At 50.3% G+C, this 15,218-nt stretch overlaps 1 protein-coding gene and 1 long non-coding RNA gene across 3 annotated transcripts in view; one reads left to right on the top strand and one right to left on the bottom strand.

Annotated features, from left to right (window-relative positions):
- Positions 1-56: 56 nt before the first annotated feature.
- LOC145505680 (uncharacterized) lies at positions 57-12,713 on the top strand. The gene is made up of 2 exons (XR_014053200.1): positions 57-142; positions 8,968-12,713. It is a non-coding gene; the product is annotated as an uncharacterized LOC145505680 (long non-coding RNA).
- The window catches only part of GNB1 (G protein subunit beta 1), a 76,484-nt gene continuing 62,150 nt past the window's right edge, over positions 885-15,218 (bottom strand). Inside the window, exons 5-11 of one of the 2 annotated variants that reach the window (XM_081488362.1) lie at positions 13,601-13,664; positions 12,375-12,537; positions 6,073-6,139; positions 4,533-4,734; positions 3,610-3,826; positions 2,782-2,897; positions 885-2,538 (exon numbers count right to left, since the gene is read on the bottom strand). In XM_081488362.1, coding sequence (XP_081344488.1) covers positions 2,791-2,897; positions 3,610-3,826; positions 4,533-4,734; positions 6,073-6,139; positions 12,375-12,537; positions 13,601-13,664 — 820 coding nt within the window. In that variant the 3' untranslated portion in view covers positions 885-2,538; positions 2,782-2,790. Of the gene's footprint in view, positions 2,542-2,781; positions 2,898-3,609; positions 3,827-4,532; positions 4,735-6,072; positions 6,140-12,374; positions 12,538-13,600; positions 13,665-15,218 lie in introns of both variants that reach the window. The other variant, XM_081488363.1, reaches the window with a different exon arrangement.

Consider the following 15,218-nt stretch of genomic DNA (forward strand, 5'->3'; position numbering starts at 1 on the left):
GTTGGCAGTTAAAACATTCAAGTAACAGATTTATTCCAGAGAGAAGTGGGGGCGGAGGTTGAAACCAGGCGAACCCACTGTTAAGGCTGTCAGTCACCCAGAAACTGCATCCATGGTCCTTGCAGAAGCAACCCTTGAGAAGGTGCCCGTCCCAGCCACTCCTCCCCAGGGGCAAAGCTGGGGGGGGCGGGGGGGTGGACCTGATGCCTGTGTTTTCCTGATCCTCTGAAATGGGAGATTCAGGTGGGAAGGCTTCCCACTGAGAGCCGTCTTCACTTATTCATGAACCTGACCAAGGGGATTACTGAGGCAGCCTTCATAACCTTATGGAACACCGAGGGCTGAAGAAAAACTGTCCTGCAACAGAAGCAGGACTCGATCCTGTGGCGGGGGTGGGGGGGAGTGAGGGGCTCTCCTCACTGAAGCGCACAGTTTCTCATGTGTGGGGGGCTGATGCTCATTCTTTCTTGTAAGACGCAGTTCTTCTAATTCAAAGATGAAAATGGTCTGATCTGAAGGGAAGTATTGTCTATTGAGTAAGGACCTCAGTATCTTAGGGAGGGAAGGAGGGGCATGGCTCAGGCTCAGAAGAGGAAAGGACAGACTGCTGCCCAGGGACGAAGGGCCAGGGCTGGCAGGACGCCACTGCTCTGAAGGCCCATCTGAGGACCAGCCACACCTTTCATGGGTAAACTCTGGGAGTTGGTGATGGACAGGGAGGCCTGGCATGCTGCGGTTCATGGGGTCACAAAGAGTTGGACACAACTGAGCAACTGAACTGAACTGTGATGGGGACAAGGGACATGGACAGAACAGTGGGCAGCAGGGGAGGCAGCTGCCTCCAGACACCGCAACAGCCCCACAAATGAGCAGCCACGCCAAGATCCCTCATGTCAAACTGCTTTATTACATCTTAAATAACAGTACAGTTGAATATAGGATCTATCTTGCATCCAGCTTCCTTGCAGTACATTGACTTTAAAATTAAATACAAAAGGTGAGGGACAGAGTGCAGAGAGCTCTACAGAGGTGCCGACGGGGGCGGGGGCTCATCCCACTCTCTGCGGGTCCAGGGCACAGGGCGCACAGGATGGTGCAAACACAGGTGGAGAAGCCACTGCTGCCGCTACGGGGGCGCTGGTGCGGGGAGGAGGCCCGCGTTGTCCCAGCACCGCTGCCCAACACTGGACGCGCATGGAACCAGGGACATCTGCGTGTTAAGAAAGTGTTCTGCCTCAGCACAAAGGCTGGTTCCCGGAAGAGGCGGGCCTTGAGGAATCCACAAGAGAGGCCGGGGACTCCGTTCCCTGTACACCCCCCACCCCATCCAAAAATGATTTTGGAACAGGACTTGTTTTTTAAAGAAAGAAAACAGTGACATCTCGCCAGGCGAGCGTGTAGAGCCGCTAACTGCACGGCCTCCAATGCGATGCGTGTGCACAGAGGAGCGACGCAAAGTGGACAGAGCGCGACGTCACAACTTCAAAGAGGTTATTTCTTAAAAGAAAAAGAACATCTAAGGACTGAGTCCTATATGCACTGTGAGCATTTCTACAGCATGCGGTTCTAAGAGCAAACCCACCCCATATGGCAAACGATCAGGTTTTTTAAAATTTAACTTAGAAAGTTTGAGATCATTATTTTCAAAACATTGATTTGTACATTGTTTCATACACAAATAACTGACTGACTCTCCACGCACAGGACGGCACCGCTCTTGAGGACGGAGGCTCGTGATGGCCGGGTGGGGCACAGGGTAGTGTCGCGCTGTTGTGTCAGCCTCCCTCCAACTTCACAAGGAGACTGGGTGAGACTAAAAACCGAACTGAGGGGAGAGGGTGGGTCGGGGGAAAGGCGCCTGACGCGGTCACTGTTTGTCTGCGTGCTCAGTTCCTTGACGTCTCAGCATCATCCTTCTACACCATGCGCACGACAGTCATGTGACACAAGACGAGAAGTAAAAAAAACCAGGGACTAAATTTACATCATTAACAATCTCAGGCCACACCAGACCCTCCTCCTCTGTTTAACTACGAGCAGAAAGAAATATATTTTAAGAAGGAAATATGAATCATGTCTGCAAAATCCTGTTACAAACACAATCTGGAATTCAGAGTCAATTACAAGATGAGGTCCTCAACTTGTTTTGCATGAACATCACCAAACAGGATTACTGATCAAGATTTCAAATAAACTAGTAAAAAGGTGTGTCTGTCTTACAATTACACTCAAGTTTACCTTCTCGTTAACATTTTTATTATAGTATTTCCTTTTAAATTCATTCAAAACAAACAAACAAAAAAAGAAAACAAAGACAATGGTCCCGGAAGGAATGCACGATTCATTTTAGTTACAGCACAGAGATTCTTCTCTCAGTGGGAATTGTGCTCTTGGTTTCAGCAATAAGTGAGGGGAAGGTCTTGCCCTTTTGAAGTTCTGAGGGGTGCAGGGCGTCCGCGTTAGTAGGGGTGGATGGGAAATGCTATCTGCAACGCTCCAAGGCTGGAATGGTCTTCCAGTCACTGTGGCGTCCACCTGCTGCTTTAAACAGAATTGAGAGACCATGAAGAGAAATGCAGCACCTGACCCAGGTGCAGAGTGGCATGGCAGCTGCACCCGCTCAGGGGGCACAGCGAGTACTCAGGCTAACCGCAGAGCTCACTTGGCCTGCGAACCCAGAGCAGCCATGTCCAAATGACCCCAGAAGCCCCACCCACAGCTCCCTCCATGTTGTGAGAAACATGGAGCTGCAAGCAGGGAAGGGTGCGGGATGCCCCTTACCTGTCAAGGTTAGTTCCAGATTTTGAGGAAGCTGTCCCAGGACCCCGTCGCCACGGCCATCCCGTCATCAGTTACCCCCAGGCAGCTCACGCGGTTGTCATGCCCGGCCAAGACCCCTGGGGGCAGAAGACAGTGTGGTCAGCCTGAGGTCCAGCCACTTGCTGAAGCGGACCCAGAAACCCCCACATCCAGTCCCTGCCAGGCCTCGGTGGTGAGGAAAGGATCCCAACACAGAGGGCACAGCACACAGAGGGCTCGTGACAGATGCAGAAGGTGGGCCTTCAGTACAGGCACAGTGATCCCCCTCCCCCCAGACAGGATTACCATGTGACACTCAGTAGTCAGTGCTTGGACGATCATCAGCCACGTCTTTCCAGAGGGACCTGAGGCTGTATCTCAGAGCACCCCATGCTGTTGGGACAGAGGCCACAGACCTGGGGGCACCCAGGGGAGCAGGAGAGGAAGAGGGGCCCTCCAGAGCAGGAAGCCACAGGCCTACAGCCATGCTCCCTCTCCAACACTGAGACAGGAAGTTCTCATCCGCACAACCCCCTTCAATATACCTGACCACCACATACTTCATGCCAGCATCGCACTGTGAGCTCCAACCTGTGCTTCCAGGGGTCCCTGCTGAACCTGTGCTGTAGCTCTACAATGGGAGGGTGCTATGAGGATGCGGCTGGCCCGGTCCTGCTTGCGTGAGCCACACGGCACCGCCAAGAGCTTCTGGTGCCAGGGCCTGGCTCCTGTCCCTCTGCTGGCCCACATGTCGCAGCTGACGCATGCCCCATCCCTCTGCAGACCCAGAGAGGCCTGGCAGCTGCCTACCTGCCCTGTCGGCCTTGAGGGCGTCCCAGACGTTGCAGTTGAAGTCGTCGTACCCTGCGAGAAGGAGGCGCCCGCTCTTGGAGAAGGAGACGGAGGTGATCCCACAGATGATGTTGTCATGGGAGTAGGTCATGAGCTCCTGGTCTGCGCGGAGGTCGAACAGCCGGCAAGTGGCGTCATCTGAGCCAGTTGCAAATGCGTTGCCGTTCGGGAAGAACTGGAAAGAGCAAGCAAGCCAAGACAGTTTGCAAACAGAGAGAAAGAAACACTGGAAACCTGAAATGCAGACTGCCCGACGCAGGGTACTGGAGGCACAGTAGCTGGAGACCAGCTAGGACCAGGCTCTGGCCGAACAGCAGACGCCGTGTAGGGACCAGACCTGGGCGAAGAGTTGGCTTCCCATCACCACCACGGTCCCCAGGGAACAGCAGAAGTGTGGCTGTCACCCATGGCTGGTTGCCTGCAGGCGCTGGAGTCAGGCTACCTGAGCGCGTGGAGGACAGCTCAGCAAGCAGACACTTTCTCCCCCTCCCCACCTCCACCTCCTCAGATGGCCAGGCCCTGCTGTCAGGACAACGTGGACAAGGGCAGGCTCCCTCCACTGCTGTGCCCCCAGAGTCCCGCAGAGGCTGTGCTGACAGGGTCAGTTATGGGACTATTTGCCCCCGACGGGAGGAAGCCTCACAGTCAGTCACTGGTCACCCTGAGAGTGGGACACACGCGGGCCTCGCCGGGACAGAGCAAATCACAGCCAAGTCTCCCACAGGGAGTTTTTGTCAATTCAACTGTACTTGCATAGAAAAGAGAGAACACCTAACCCTGAAAACATCTTCCAATTGGCTGACACAGCTGCAGCTCCTGAGGACTCTAACCTGCTGACGGCCAGCCAGGGGCCCTGACCCACACCTGTGACCTCAACTCACACAGATGGCGTTGATGTCAGACTCGTGGCCAGTGAAGGTTTGCCGGCACATCCCTTCTCGCACATCCCAGAGTTTGGCTGAAGCGTCACAAGCACCAGAGACAAACAGTCTGGTGTCCGGAGCGAGCGAAAGGCTCATGACGTCCCCGGTGTGTCCAGTGAACGTGGTCGTCTGCTGGCCAGTCTCGATGTCCCACAGGGCACTGGAACAGAGCAATGACAGTGGTTACCCCCTTGCTCGGAAGACCAGATACACAACAAACTCCCTCAAACCCCCAGGCCTGCAGCCAACATCCACGCTTCACCTAAGACAGATCCACATCCTGTAGTGACTTTGCTCAAATGGTTGTTACAGAGCCAAGCACATACACGACATGGATGAGTCCGCCCGGGGCTTCTCTGATTCTCATACCAGCTCACACATCAGCAGAAGAGGGAGCCGAGTCCCTGTCCAGCGGGAACACTTGTGGGCTGGGCCACATGCTTGGGCCCCGCAGGGGCTCATGAGGGGCAGCAGAAGGCCTCCAGCTGGTGCCCCTGCTGGACCACTCCATGCCCGCTGGAACCCACAGGCTGGGTCACTCCGTGGGGCAAAGCCACGCTTGGGGCCTGTGGCCATCAGCTCGAGAGGCTACTCCAGGCCAGAGAAAGGTGAGACACGGCAGTGTGGCAAGGACACACGCGCCGTTTCTGTGCTTCCCCCACAGAAGCAAGGCCATCAGATGCTACTCGTTCCCTGTCAGCCTCACAGAAAATCAGCTCAACCCAGTCCCCACATCCAAGCATGGGGGACCCCTCTATAGGGCCTGTGGGACAAGCAGGAAAGAAGCAAGACAACCCCAACCCCAGTCTGAAAAACATCCTTCCCAAGTGAAAAAGCTTCCAAAAATACCTTCTGATACAGAGGTTCTTCCCAAACTGGCAGTCAAGATAGATTGCAAATCTTTGGTGAGCGCACACACAAGGGACACCTTACTGAGCAGGGCTGGCCGGGGCGCCCCCACCCCTCCTGTGTGGCCTGCTGTCTCTCGGCTACCACATCTTGCCTCAAAGAACCAGAAAAACCCACAGGGACAGTTTACGCCTGAAATGACTCAACTTGATGATTTTAAAGGATATGTTTTGGTGCCACAAGTGAACACTTTACAGAGTTTCAGCGTCTTCCACCAAAAAGGTGAAACTCTTGTGACACCAGCTACTTTGAAGCTGTGCTCAGAGTCCATGGGGAGGCAGCGCTCACCTGAGGGGGGCTGAAGCACACCCCCCAAGGCTAGTAACTGTGGCCCAGGAAGGTGAACTGTGGGTAAGAGACAAGCGGGTGTTCCATGCAGAGCTCTAGTTTCAAGATCAGTTCTTAGTTGTTCAAAACTGAACTTTCACATCTACACAGAGCACCATGAACTGGTCCACCTCTGCACCTATGTCTGAAGCCCCCGGGCTGTGTCCAGTTACAGTGGCCTAGCTGAGGGCTTCCCTGTGGCTCAGCTGCGCGGCGGGGAGAGAGAGCAGCATGATACAGGTTCAAGCACGCTGGGACTCACCAGGTGGTGTCTCCAGAGCTGGTAACGATCTGATTGTCGTCCAGAAAACGGCAGCAGGACAGGTAACCTGGAAAACAGACCCAACTGTGAGCACCCGACTCGACTTTACATCTTGTAAATGGAGTGACCACAATGGTAAGGCCCATGCAAGGAGAGGCAAACGCCATGTCCGCCACCTCTGGCCCTGCCCTGTGTGCTGGAAAGAGGAACAAAGCCACACAGACAGCAGGCACTGCGGGCAACAGCAGAGCCACAGGACCGGGCACCAGGAGGCAGGAGGCACTCTGAGCACACGTCCATCCTCCCGGCCCTTGACGTGGCGGGAGGAGACAGGATGGAGCATCTGCATGGGCAAGAGACTGGGGTGCAGGGCTGGGGGCAGACTTGTTTTGCGTGGTCAGCATGTCAGCATGGAAATGGCTGTGTGTCACTCAGTTCCGCACCCCCCAGCAGCATGAGAGGCGAGGCAGAGCCTGGCGCTGAGGCCGGGTCCCAGCCTACATCCCCTTTTGGAAAAAGAAAGGGCAAACACGAAGAAGATCCATTCTGTAGGGCCTACATTTGATTTCTCCTGAATAAGCCCTGTTCACCACCATCTCTGTTGTCTTAGCACAAGTGACTCTGAAGACTGCACGTATGGAGTGAGCACCCCACCTGGGAGGCCCAGGGACAGTGGCAGGGCAGCCCCCGACCCCAGCCGGCCGGGCTCCTACCAAGTCTTCCCAGGCCACACAGAGCCATGTGTGATGCTGTGTCACTCAGTAAAACCAAAGACAAAATCCACACCAAGAGAGGAAGAGCCCATTGACAGCTGCTGATGTGGAAAGCATAAGGTTGTTGGGAAAACAAATCCTTTACCTAACATATTACCTCACTGTCTCCCATAGAAGAAATAGAGACAACAGTTTCAGAATATCAGTTCTGTGCCTAGACAAGGACATGTGGTCAAGCACTCCCTAGAGTCTGCATCATGTCCAGAGGACACCGGGGACCACATGGGTGCCCCCCTCAACCTCCTCCAGGGGCTCCTCCCAAGCTCCTCTCCAAGAACAGCACTCACTTCCTGGCACACTGCCACCCTCATACAAGCCAGTCTTCCGAGATCCAGTTCTGGAGCCTCCAGCACTAGCCTGTCCGAGTGGTGAGCACAGCCGACTGGAAGGAGCACTGTGGAGCCCCCAGCCCCAACGGCACTGCACACAAGGCCAGACATAGGCACTCCTAAGTCAATGACACAAAGAAACATGCCCTCAAAGATGACCTGTGTCCATCTCCTGCAGGTGGTGGTCACACGGAGCCCATGAGCTTCCTGCCCCGAGAACCAGCAGCTCAATGTTACGGCCATAGCCTTCAAGCACCGGCAACGAGCTCTGGCCTCTTCAGGGCCCAGATGGTCAGCACACATCAGATGGTGGATCCTTAGGAACCAGGCAGGCTGTGTGTGCCCTCATCAGAACCCCTTCCTCATGGGTGTGTATGTGTTTGTGCATTTGTCTGCACCCTAAGTAGAACCCCTTTCCCAACAGTGTGGGTGTGTGCACATGTGTGTGCCTGTGTGCCCTCAGGAGGACCTCTTCCCTGCAGACTGTGTGTGCACGTGTGTCCCTGTGTGTGTCCTCAGCAGAAGAGTGGCTGGCCCAGGTACTGGTGCCTTTCCAGAGCCCCAGAGGGTCAGGGAAAGAGACAAACATGGCACCAAGTAGGGGTGTGCCAGGGCCTCTCTGAGACCATGAGTGGCAGTGGGATGGCCTGGTGCAGGGACGAGCAGGCCACAGTCCAGAGAGAGGAGGACTGGAATGAAGCAGGACAGGCCCTCTTTCCTCCTACAGCCCAGCCTGCTGGCACCTGTCAAGGAAAAAGGAACTAACAGGCCAGGGGCCCCGGACAGCAAGGACAGCCCAGCCCACAAACACGAAGCACTAGCCACTGTAGGAGAGCAGGCCATCACGGCCCCAAGGAACTTCTGGCTAAACTCCTAACAGGTGATCCCAGGAAGACACCATGTCTGCACTGGGATGGGAGGTTCAGGAAGGAAGAAGGCACTTTCAGGGCATTACTGATTTCTCAAATACATAATCTAATAATGCCTTTTTGCCAAAACAGCACTTGAAAGGTTACTCTGAATGTAATGTAATCACAACAACAACACACACTCCATCTCAAGGCTGGAAGCTCAGTCCCTGAGCCATTTCCAGAGGGCACCTTGCACTCCGCAGGACAGACAACTTAGAAGGAAGGTGAGACACCGGAGGACAGAGCAACGTCTGACAGGTGCTCCCTCGGCCCCGCAAGTGCTCCCACAGCCTAGAAGGCCAACTTGAGAGAAGGAACCTCGGCTTGCTCCAAGTGGGCCCCATATCTTATGCAAACAACAGCAACACGAAACTGATCACAGGAGCCTCCTTCCTGAGGCTGCACAAGCTTGATGCCCGCCCTGACTCTGCAGATACCACCAAGCACAGGGGCCTGCTGAGAAAGAGCACCCGGATGGGTTTTATTGCAACTGAGTTCTAAGATCCTTCAAGAAAATGTCCCAACCCCGGCTTAACAGAGAGCCCTCAGTTAATGCTCAGGCTTGCAAGACACCCGAATGAGGGGTACTGATGCCCTCAGATGAAGTTAGGAAGGACAGAAACGAGACAGACCACACGTGTTCAGATCTGCTGAGTCCACTGACCTTTCACACCCTCGTCCGACTAAAGGGAGGCTACGTGAAGCTCTTAGAACATTAACCTTTATTGATCTGAAACATCATGTCTGAAAAGTCACAAATACCCTTAAGATGTCGAATGTTTAATACACACCACTCAGCTCTCAAGAAGTAAGAGTTCACAATGCATGAAGGAAACAAAATTTCTAACACATTCTAATACTAGTTTTATTTTTTTCTTTCAGCAAACAAAGTGCTAAAATATTTAAAAGATTTAATTAAAAATGGAAGTCCATACACTGAACTGGATAACAAGAGACTGATAAACAGTAAGAATGTTTAAGTGTTGCGAGTTCACTGACACTGTAAGCAAAGTGGCTTATGAAGGGTGCTCACTGGACAGAAGCCCTGTTCACAAGGATGGGGCAGGCAGGCTAGGCTGGGTTCCACCGCCAGGAGTAACGTTCCCACAGAAAACAACTATGAGCTCTGGACAAATATAAAAACAAACTCCTAACAAACACTGGAAGCAGCAGCAGACAAACTGAAGGGGAGCCTGCACTTGGGAGGCACTGGGGGACCTCGTTTTTCAGGTGCTGTGCCTGCAGGCAGGTCCCCTCCTGCGACAACCACAACCACGCAGCCACACCTCAGACAGCACACTTGTGGCCCAACTTTCTTGAGCATCCAGTAAGGGGTTCTGGGCAACCACAGCCAGAAAGTGAAAGAAGAAAACCTAGAAAGGAGAAAGCCATACAAGGCCCTAAAAAATCACGCACCAACTCCCCCACATCTGTCCAAACCACACACAAGCAAGACAGCTGAGCCCATACAGCATGGCTGCTCCCCACAGGACCACACGGCAGGATTCCAGGAGAGCAGTCTGCACAACACAACAGCCACAAAAGCCCAGGACAGAAGTCAAAGCACTAGATGCACCAAGAAGCAGGAAAATGTCACCTACATTCAAGAGGAAAGAGCCACCAAGACCATCCTCAAGGGACTGACTGCTAGAACTGGCAGACAAGAATTTTAAAGGCAGCTCTTGGAACTGCTCACAAGGATCCTAACTATGCTCATTATAAATATAAAAAAAGACAGGAAATCTCACCAGAGAAACGAAAACTATTTTTTTAAAAGCAAATTCTAGAACTGAAAAAGTGAACATCTGACTTAAATGGCTTGCTGGGTGGTCTTAACAATACCATGGAGGTGACAGAAGTCACAGGCACTAGAGGATGGCTCTGGAGAAGCGGGAGGTGGAATCTAAGAGGACGTGAACGCACAAAAGGAGAGAGCACCAAGAACAGAAAGTGGGCCTCTAAAATTTCCCCAATTTAGTGAAAGAACTTTACAAAGTCAGGGTGCTGAAGCACAATAAACAAAGAAAATCACTCCAAGGCACGTCACAAACTACTGAAAAATAAAGAAAAATCTTTAAAATGATAAAAGAAAATAATGCCAACCCAGAATTAAATATATCAGCAAAAATATGCTTCAGGGATGAAGGATAGTCAGTATTTTCAGGTGAGGACAGACAGAATTCCTTGCTGAGATCCGCACCAACTGTAAGAAGCGCTAAAGCAAGCCCCTCAGGCTGAAGGGCACCCAGGAGAAAGCACATGTCTTCAGGAAGGAATGAGCACCAGAAGTGGTACAGACTTGAATAAATGTAAAAGACTATTCAATTTTCTTCAAATGGCCAAGCATGTTTAAAGGAAAAAGTGTAACAATATATTGGGGGCTTATAACACACAAGGATGCAAGACCTAGAAAAAGAAAACTTTGTAAAGGATGCGGAAGGGCAGGAAACGGACATTTATGGCTACAAGACTCTTGTCTTGCACATAAATGGACACAACATACCTGGCTGCACCTTAAGAATTGTGAACGTACACTGTAATCCCTACATAACCCCTAAAATATAATTCAGAGGTAACCAAAAAGCCAACAGATAAAACTATAAAATTCTAACAATCAGGTAACCCAAAAGAAGGCGGGAAAGGAGAGGTCATCATAAACCCCAGTGCATCCGCAATGCAGGGAGCAGACACAAAGCTCACACAACTAGAGAGGCAGAGACATGTAGAGTAGACGAGGAACGGAGTTTATAAATACAGTTACGCAGACGGAAGAAATACGCCATGCAAACAGTCGCCTAAGAAGGCTGGAATGGCTGCAAAAACATCAGATAAAGCCCACTTTCCAGCAGAGGTTCTGAGAGAGGAAGAGGGTTAGTTCATCAGGAAGAAATGGCGGTCAGGAACATAACCGCTTCCACTGACAGAAGTCAGAATACAAGAAGCAGAAATTCCCAGAATGAAGGGAGAAAGAGAAATCCACCCCACCTCAGCAACTTACAAAACTAAAGACACAGAAAATGTGAACAGTGTCAAAGTCCTGCTCTGACAAACACGCTAAGAACTGCCCCACAGCCTGGCCTCCTGAACACACGCAGCATGTCCTTGTCAGACCACCTGCTTCTCAGGAAGTAAGCCTCCACAAAAGTGAAAAACTCAACTGATACAGAACATTGTTTTTGAACATAACTGCATTTAATCAGAAACCACAATAGGTTATCAAAATGGTGTTAAAAATATTTCTCACTGAATGACAACATAGCTAAAGCCACGCTTGGAGGGGAGTTTACAGCTTTAAAGGCTCAATTTGAAAAAGAAGGAAGGCCTAAGGTTCCACCTTAATAAGAAGCTAGAGAGTTAAGAAGGAAGCAACCCCAAAGCCAACAAAAGGCAGGAAATGACACAGGACAGAAATCAGTGCAATATAGGCAGTGTATCTCTAAAAGTGTAAGGATATACAATTAACCTGCCAGAATCAACTTAACAGACTGCCTGAATGAAGTCAAAAGGACGCCAGTAACTACGATAATTCTCTGGTTGCATGTGAAGTACATGAGCAGAGGGTGTAGTTTTCAACGAGAATACAGCAAGAGAAGTAAAATACTGGGGTGAGACCTTCTTTTCCAGAAATGTTATGTCTTTTGTAATGAATAATAACTGTCACAGGTAAACTGAAATTGGCAAAACAACCCACTATCTAACAGTTCCAGCAGGCTCCGTTCAGGAGACCTGGGCCTGTAGGAATGTTCTGCCCTGTGCAGCATGAGTGCTGGTCGGTAATTAGTCAGGGTGCGTGTGGGTGCACACAAGTGGACACAGGTGTGTGTACATGGAGTCAGAGAGCATGTGTGTGCACACATGGAGACAGGTGTGTGTACATGGAGTCAGGGTGTGCGTATGTGTGCACATGTGGAGACAGGTATGTGTAACATGCGTGTTTAGATTAGGAAACCCTTGTGGAAAAGTGCTCAAGATGGAAGACGGTTCACAAGGAGAGAAGAGACTGAACTATGTCATGCTGATATGGAAAGAAGTTAGCCACCAGGTACTACACAGTGACCCAAGTACCCAGGATCCTTGAAAACCAGACACTACAGTGACTTAAACCCAAAGACTTCCTACCGGTAAAAGTATATCAAGGCCTGTCTTTGATTTCACTTTCAGAGTATCTCTGGCCACTACTGTAGCCAATCTCATAAAACAACTACTGAGAAGAGGCAAGTGTCCACAGCACAGAACTAATGCCTGGCCACAGCACACACGACTGTGACTTTATTGATGTGAATGTGTACCTGTGTGTCCAGCCAGCTCACGACTCACACGTACATTCCCTTCACGAGTTTTCAGATTGTAAATGGAGCAGATGTTATCCAGGCCTCCGCAGGCCACGTAGTTCCCAGAAGGGGCATAAGCGCACGTCATAACCCATGAGGAGCGCAGAGGGATGGCGTGGACCTGAAGGGCAGAACACACATGATGTGAGCATGCGCGTCAGACACATCACCTACCGACACTGTGACCCTGCTTCTTGTCTTCAACTGTCACTGCCCCAGAGGTGACAAATTAGTTTGAAAATAACTTTTATGGGTGGCCAAATGAAGGAAAAATTTAATTAGAAATTCAGCACTGCACAATAATTTAATGTAGAGTTTTTATTTTAATTGCTGCACTGCTTGGCTTTTGGGATTAGTTTCCTGACCAGGGATCAAACCCTGGCCTTTGGCAGTGAAAATGAGGAGTCATAACCACTGGACCACCAGAGAATCCCAAATGCAGATTTATTACAGTCATAACTTACAGTCAGGCAGGCACTTCAGGAATACCAGAAAAGCCTCCAAATTGAAATTACATAGTAAGAGGAAAACATTTCATTGGCCTATCAAAATGACTATAAAATTAATTCACAAACTCAAGTATTTTTAGTGAAGCAATCAAACTAGACATTACTATAATTAATCCTACCACACACCTCCCTATGTCTGAGATTTAAGTACCGCAATCTTTTTATACACATTTGGTATTTTCCAGCAAAATACAACTGAATTTTGTCTGTTATACACGTTTAGACCAACGACAATACTTTTTTCATTCCGTATGGATTGAACAACCTTGGATTAAATTTTTTAAATAATTTATATTTTAAAGTATAGTATCTTTCAGATTATTTCTTGTGAAAACTAGTCACTAATGGAAAGCTATACTTCTGCATTTTTAAATAAAACATGAGCTTTCCCATGAGCTAAAATTGGATTTCTGGCTCCTAAAAACATGGAGAAGGCCCTCCCTCCACCTGCTTTGTAGGGAAGACCAACCATGGCACAAGAGTGCGGCCTGGCAGCACAGGCCACACGTGCCAGCTACGTGACCAGGTTTCCATCTGGCCCAAACAACTTTACTCTGAAAGCGACACCCCTGTGCTCCTCTGCCCTCTCCTTTACAAATTGTGCATAAGTGAACTCAGAGTTTAAACAGGTGCCTTTGCCGGACTGGTCTTCAGGGCACAGTCTGCAGTGCCTACCTTGTTTGTGGTGTAGCTGTCCCAGATAATAAGTTTACCATCCTGCGAGGCACTGACTAGAAGCCTGGAGCAAAGAGACAAAAGCAAACCCATCAGCAACACAGGAGCCTCCTCAAAGACAGCAAATGAATACTAAATTCTCACGACAACTAACACATACTTCAATGTTACATTCACTTGAGATAATCCCCAGCAAAGTTCTAATTGTTAGACCAACTCTGAAAGCATGAGAAGAAAACACCCTCACAGGTAAGAGTGCAGGCCCGATGGTGCCTGTCTTCAGGTGCAGCCCCAGCCCCAGCCCCTCAGCTATTCAGACAAAACACGCTGGTTGCCTAGAGCTGCTCTCTCAGGGTTTCTGGTCACCATACACCAGATCTGACGCCCACAGATCTTTCATGAGTCAAAGGTGGTAGGAAATATTTAGTATATAATTTTATGTTCCATTCTGACACATAAAAAGCATAAAGGACTAATAAGTTTTTAGATACTCAGAATTTATAAGCCATTTCTCACCAAAATGGGAATCCAGGTCTCCTAGAACCATGAAGAAACTGCCTTCCCACCTGCCTTGAAAAGAGATGCCAACCTAAAGCACAGCCGTGCCTGATGCCACAGAAGAGCCTAATGAACATTTTTTGTGCCAAGTTTCTTGCTCTGGTCAGTTGGGCTAAACATGGACCCTGTATGTTGAAGAGGTGCTTCGTCTGCATTTGTAGAGAGGACAGGATGTTGCCAAAGCAAAGCATGGCCAATAGGCAAAGGAACTGCAAACGCGAGTACTCCAGGAACCAGCCCTTCCTGGACACCCTGGGGACTCTGCCCTATAGGCAACGCTGCTCCAGGACGGGCGAGAAGGTACCCACGCGGAGACCTACGTCAGTGGGGTGGACAAGGAGAAGGGTCTGCCGTTTCAGAGAATGGATCAAAACACGGTCTCAACCATCTCAAACACAAGTGCATTTGGCTTCTTGAACTGCTCAAACCTGGAGGTACCATCACTTGAGTCACTCTTGACAACTGACCTTATGTTCTGATGCACAGAAATCTGGCAGGGAATACACACGTGTTCAGCTCTGCATGACAACACTAATTCCAGTGCAGGCTCCAACCCTATTATTTTGGGGATGCAATTTCTTAAAGCAAATCCCTGCCTTGAGATGCAGTTATAAACACATCAGGCACTTGAAAGACCCTGTGTATTGGATCAAGGGTCACTTGGCGGCTCTATTACTTTCAGGCTCCTCTAAGTACAGGTTGGCTGGAACATCAGAGCCAACGTAAAGAAGCTCATCCCCTGGGAAGGTCACCTCTACAAAGGTCTCCTCGTCAGAAAGCTTAATATCTGCTGACGTACCCAGGGTTGGAGAACCTTTAAGCAGCCCTGATCCCCCAGAAGGTGAGAGAAGACACACCTCTTAATCCCCAAGAGGACTGCCATGGGGATCTGGTTCCTTCTGTCTCCCACCTCCTTGGAGCACAGAGGCAGAACCAGGAGAAGGCCCAAAGCCCCAGTCCAGGTCCCAAGGCCTCCCATTCCTGCACACTCACAAGCCTGGATGGATTACCAGAGTTTCCCTCTCAATTGTATCACTTTGGAAAGGGGAGAAGAGGTTTA

This window comes from Giraffa tippelskirchi, chromosome 5 (genome assembly GCF_054371585.1).
Source record: "Giraffa tippelskirchi isolate mGirTip1 chromosome 5, T2T-mGirTip1v1.2.pri, whole genome shotgun sequence".
Classification (NCBI taxonomy): Eukaryota; Metazoa; Chordata; class Mammalia; order Artiodactyla; family Giraffidae; genus Giraffa; species Giraffa tippelskirchi.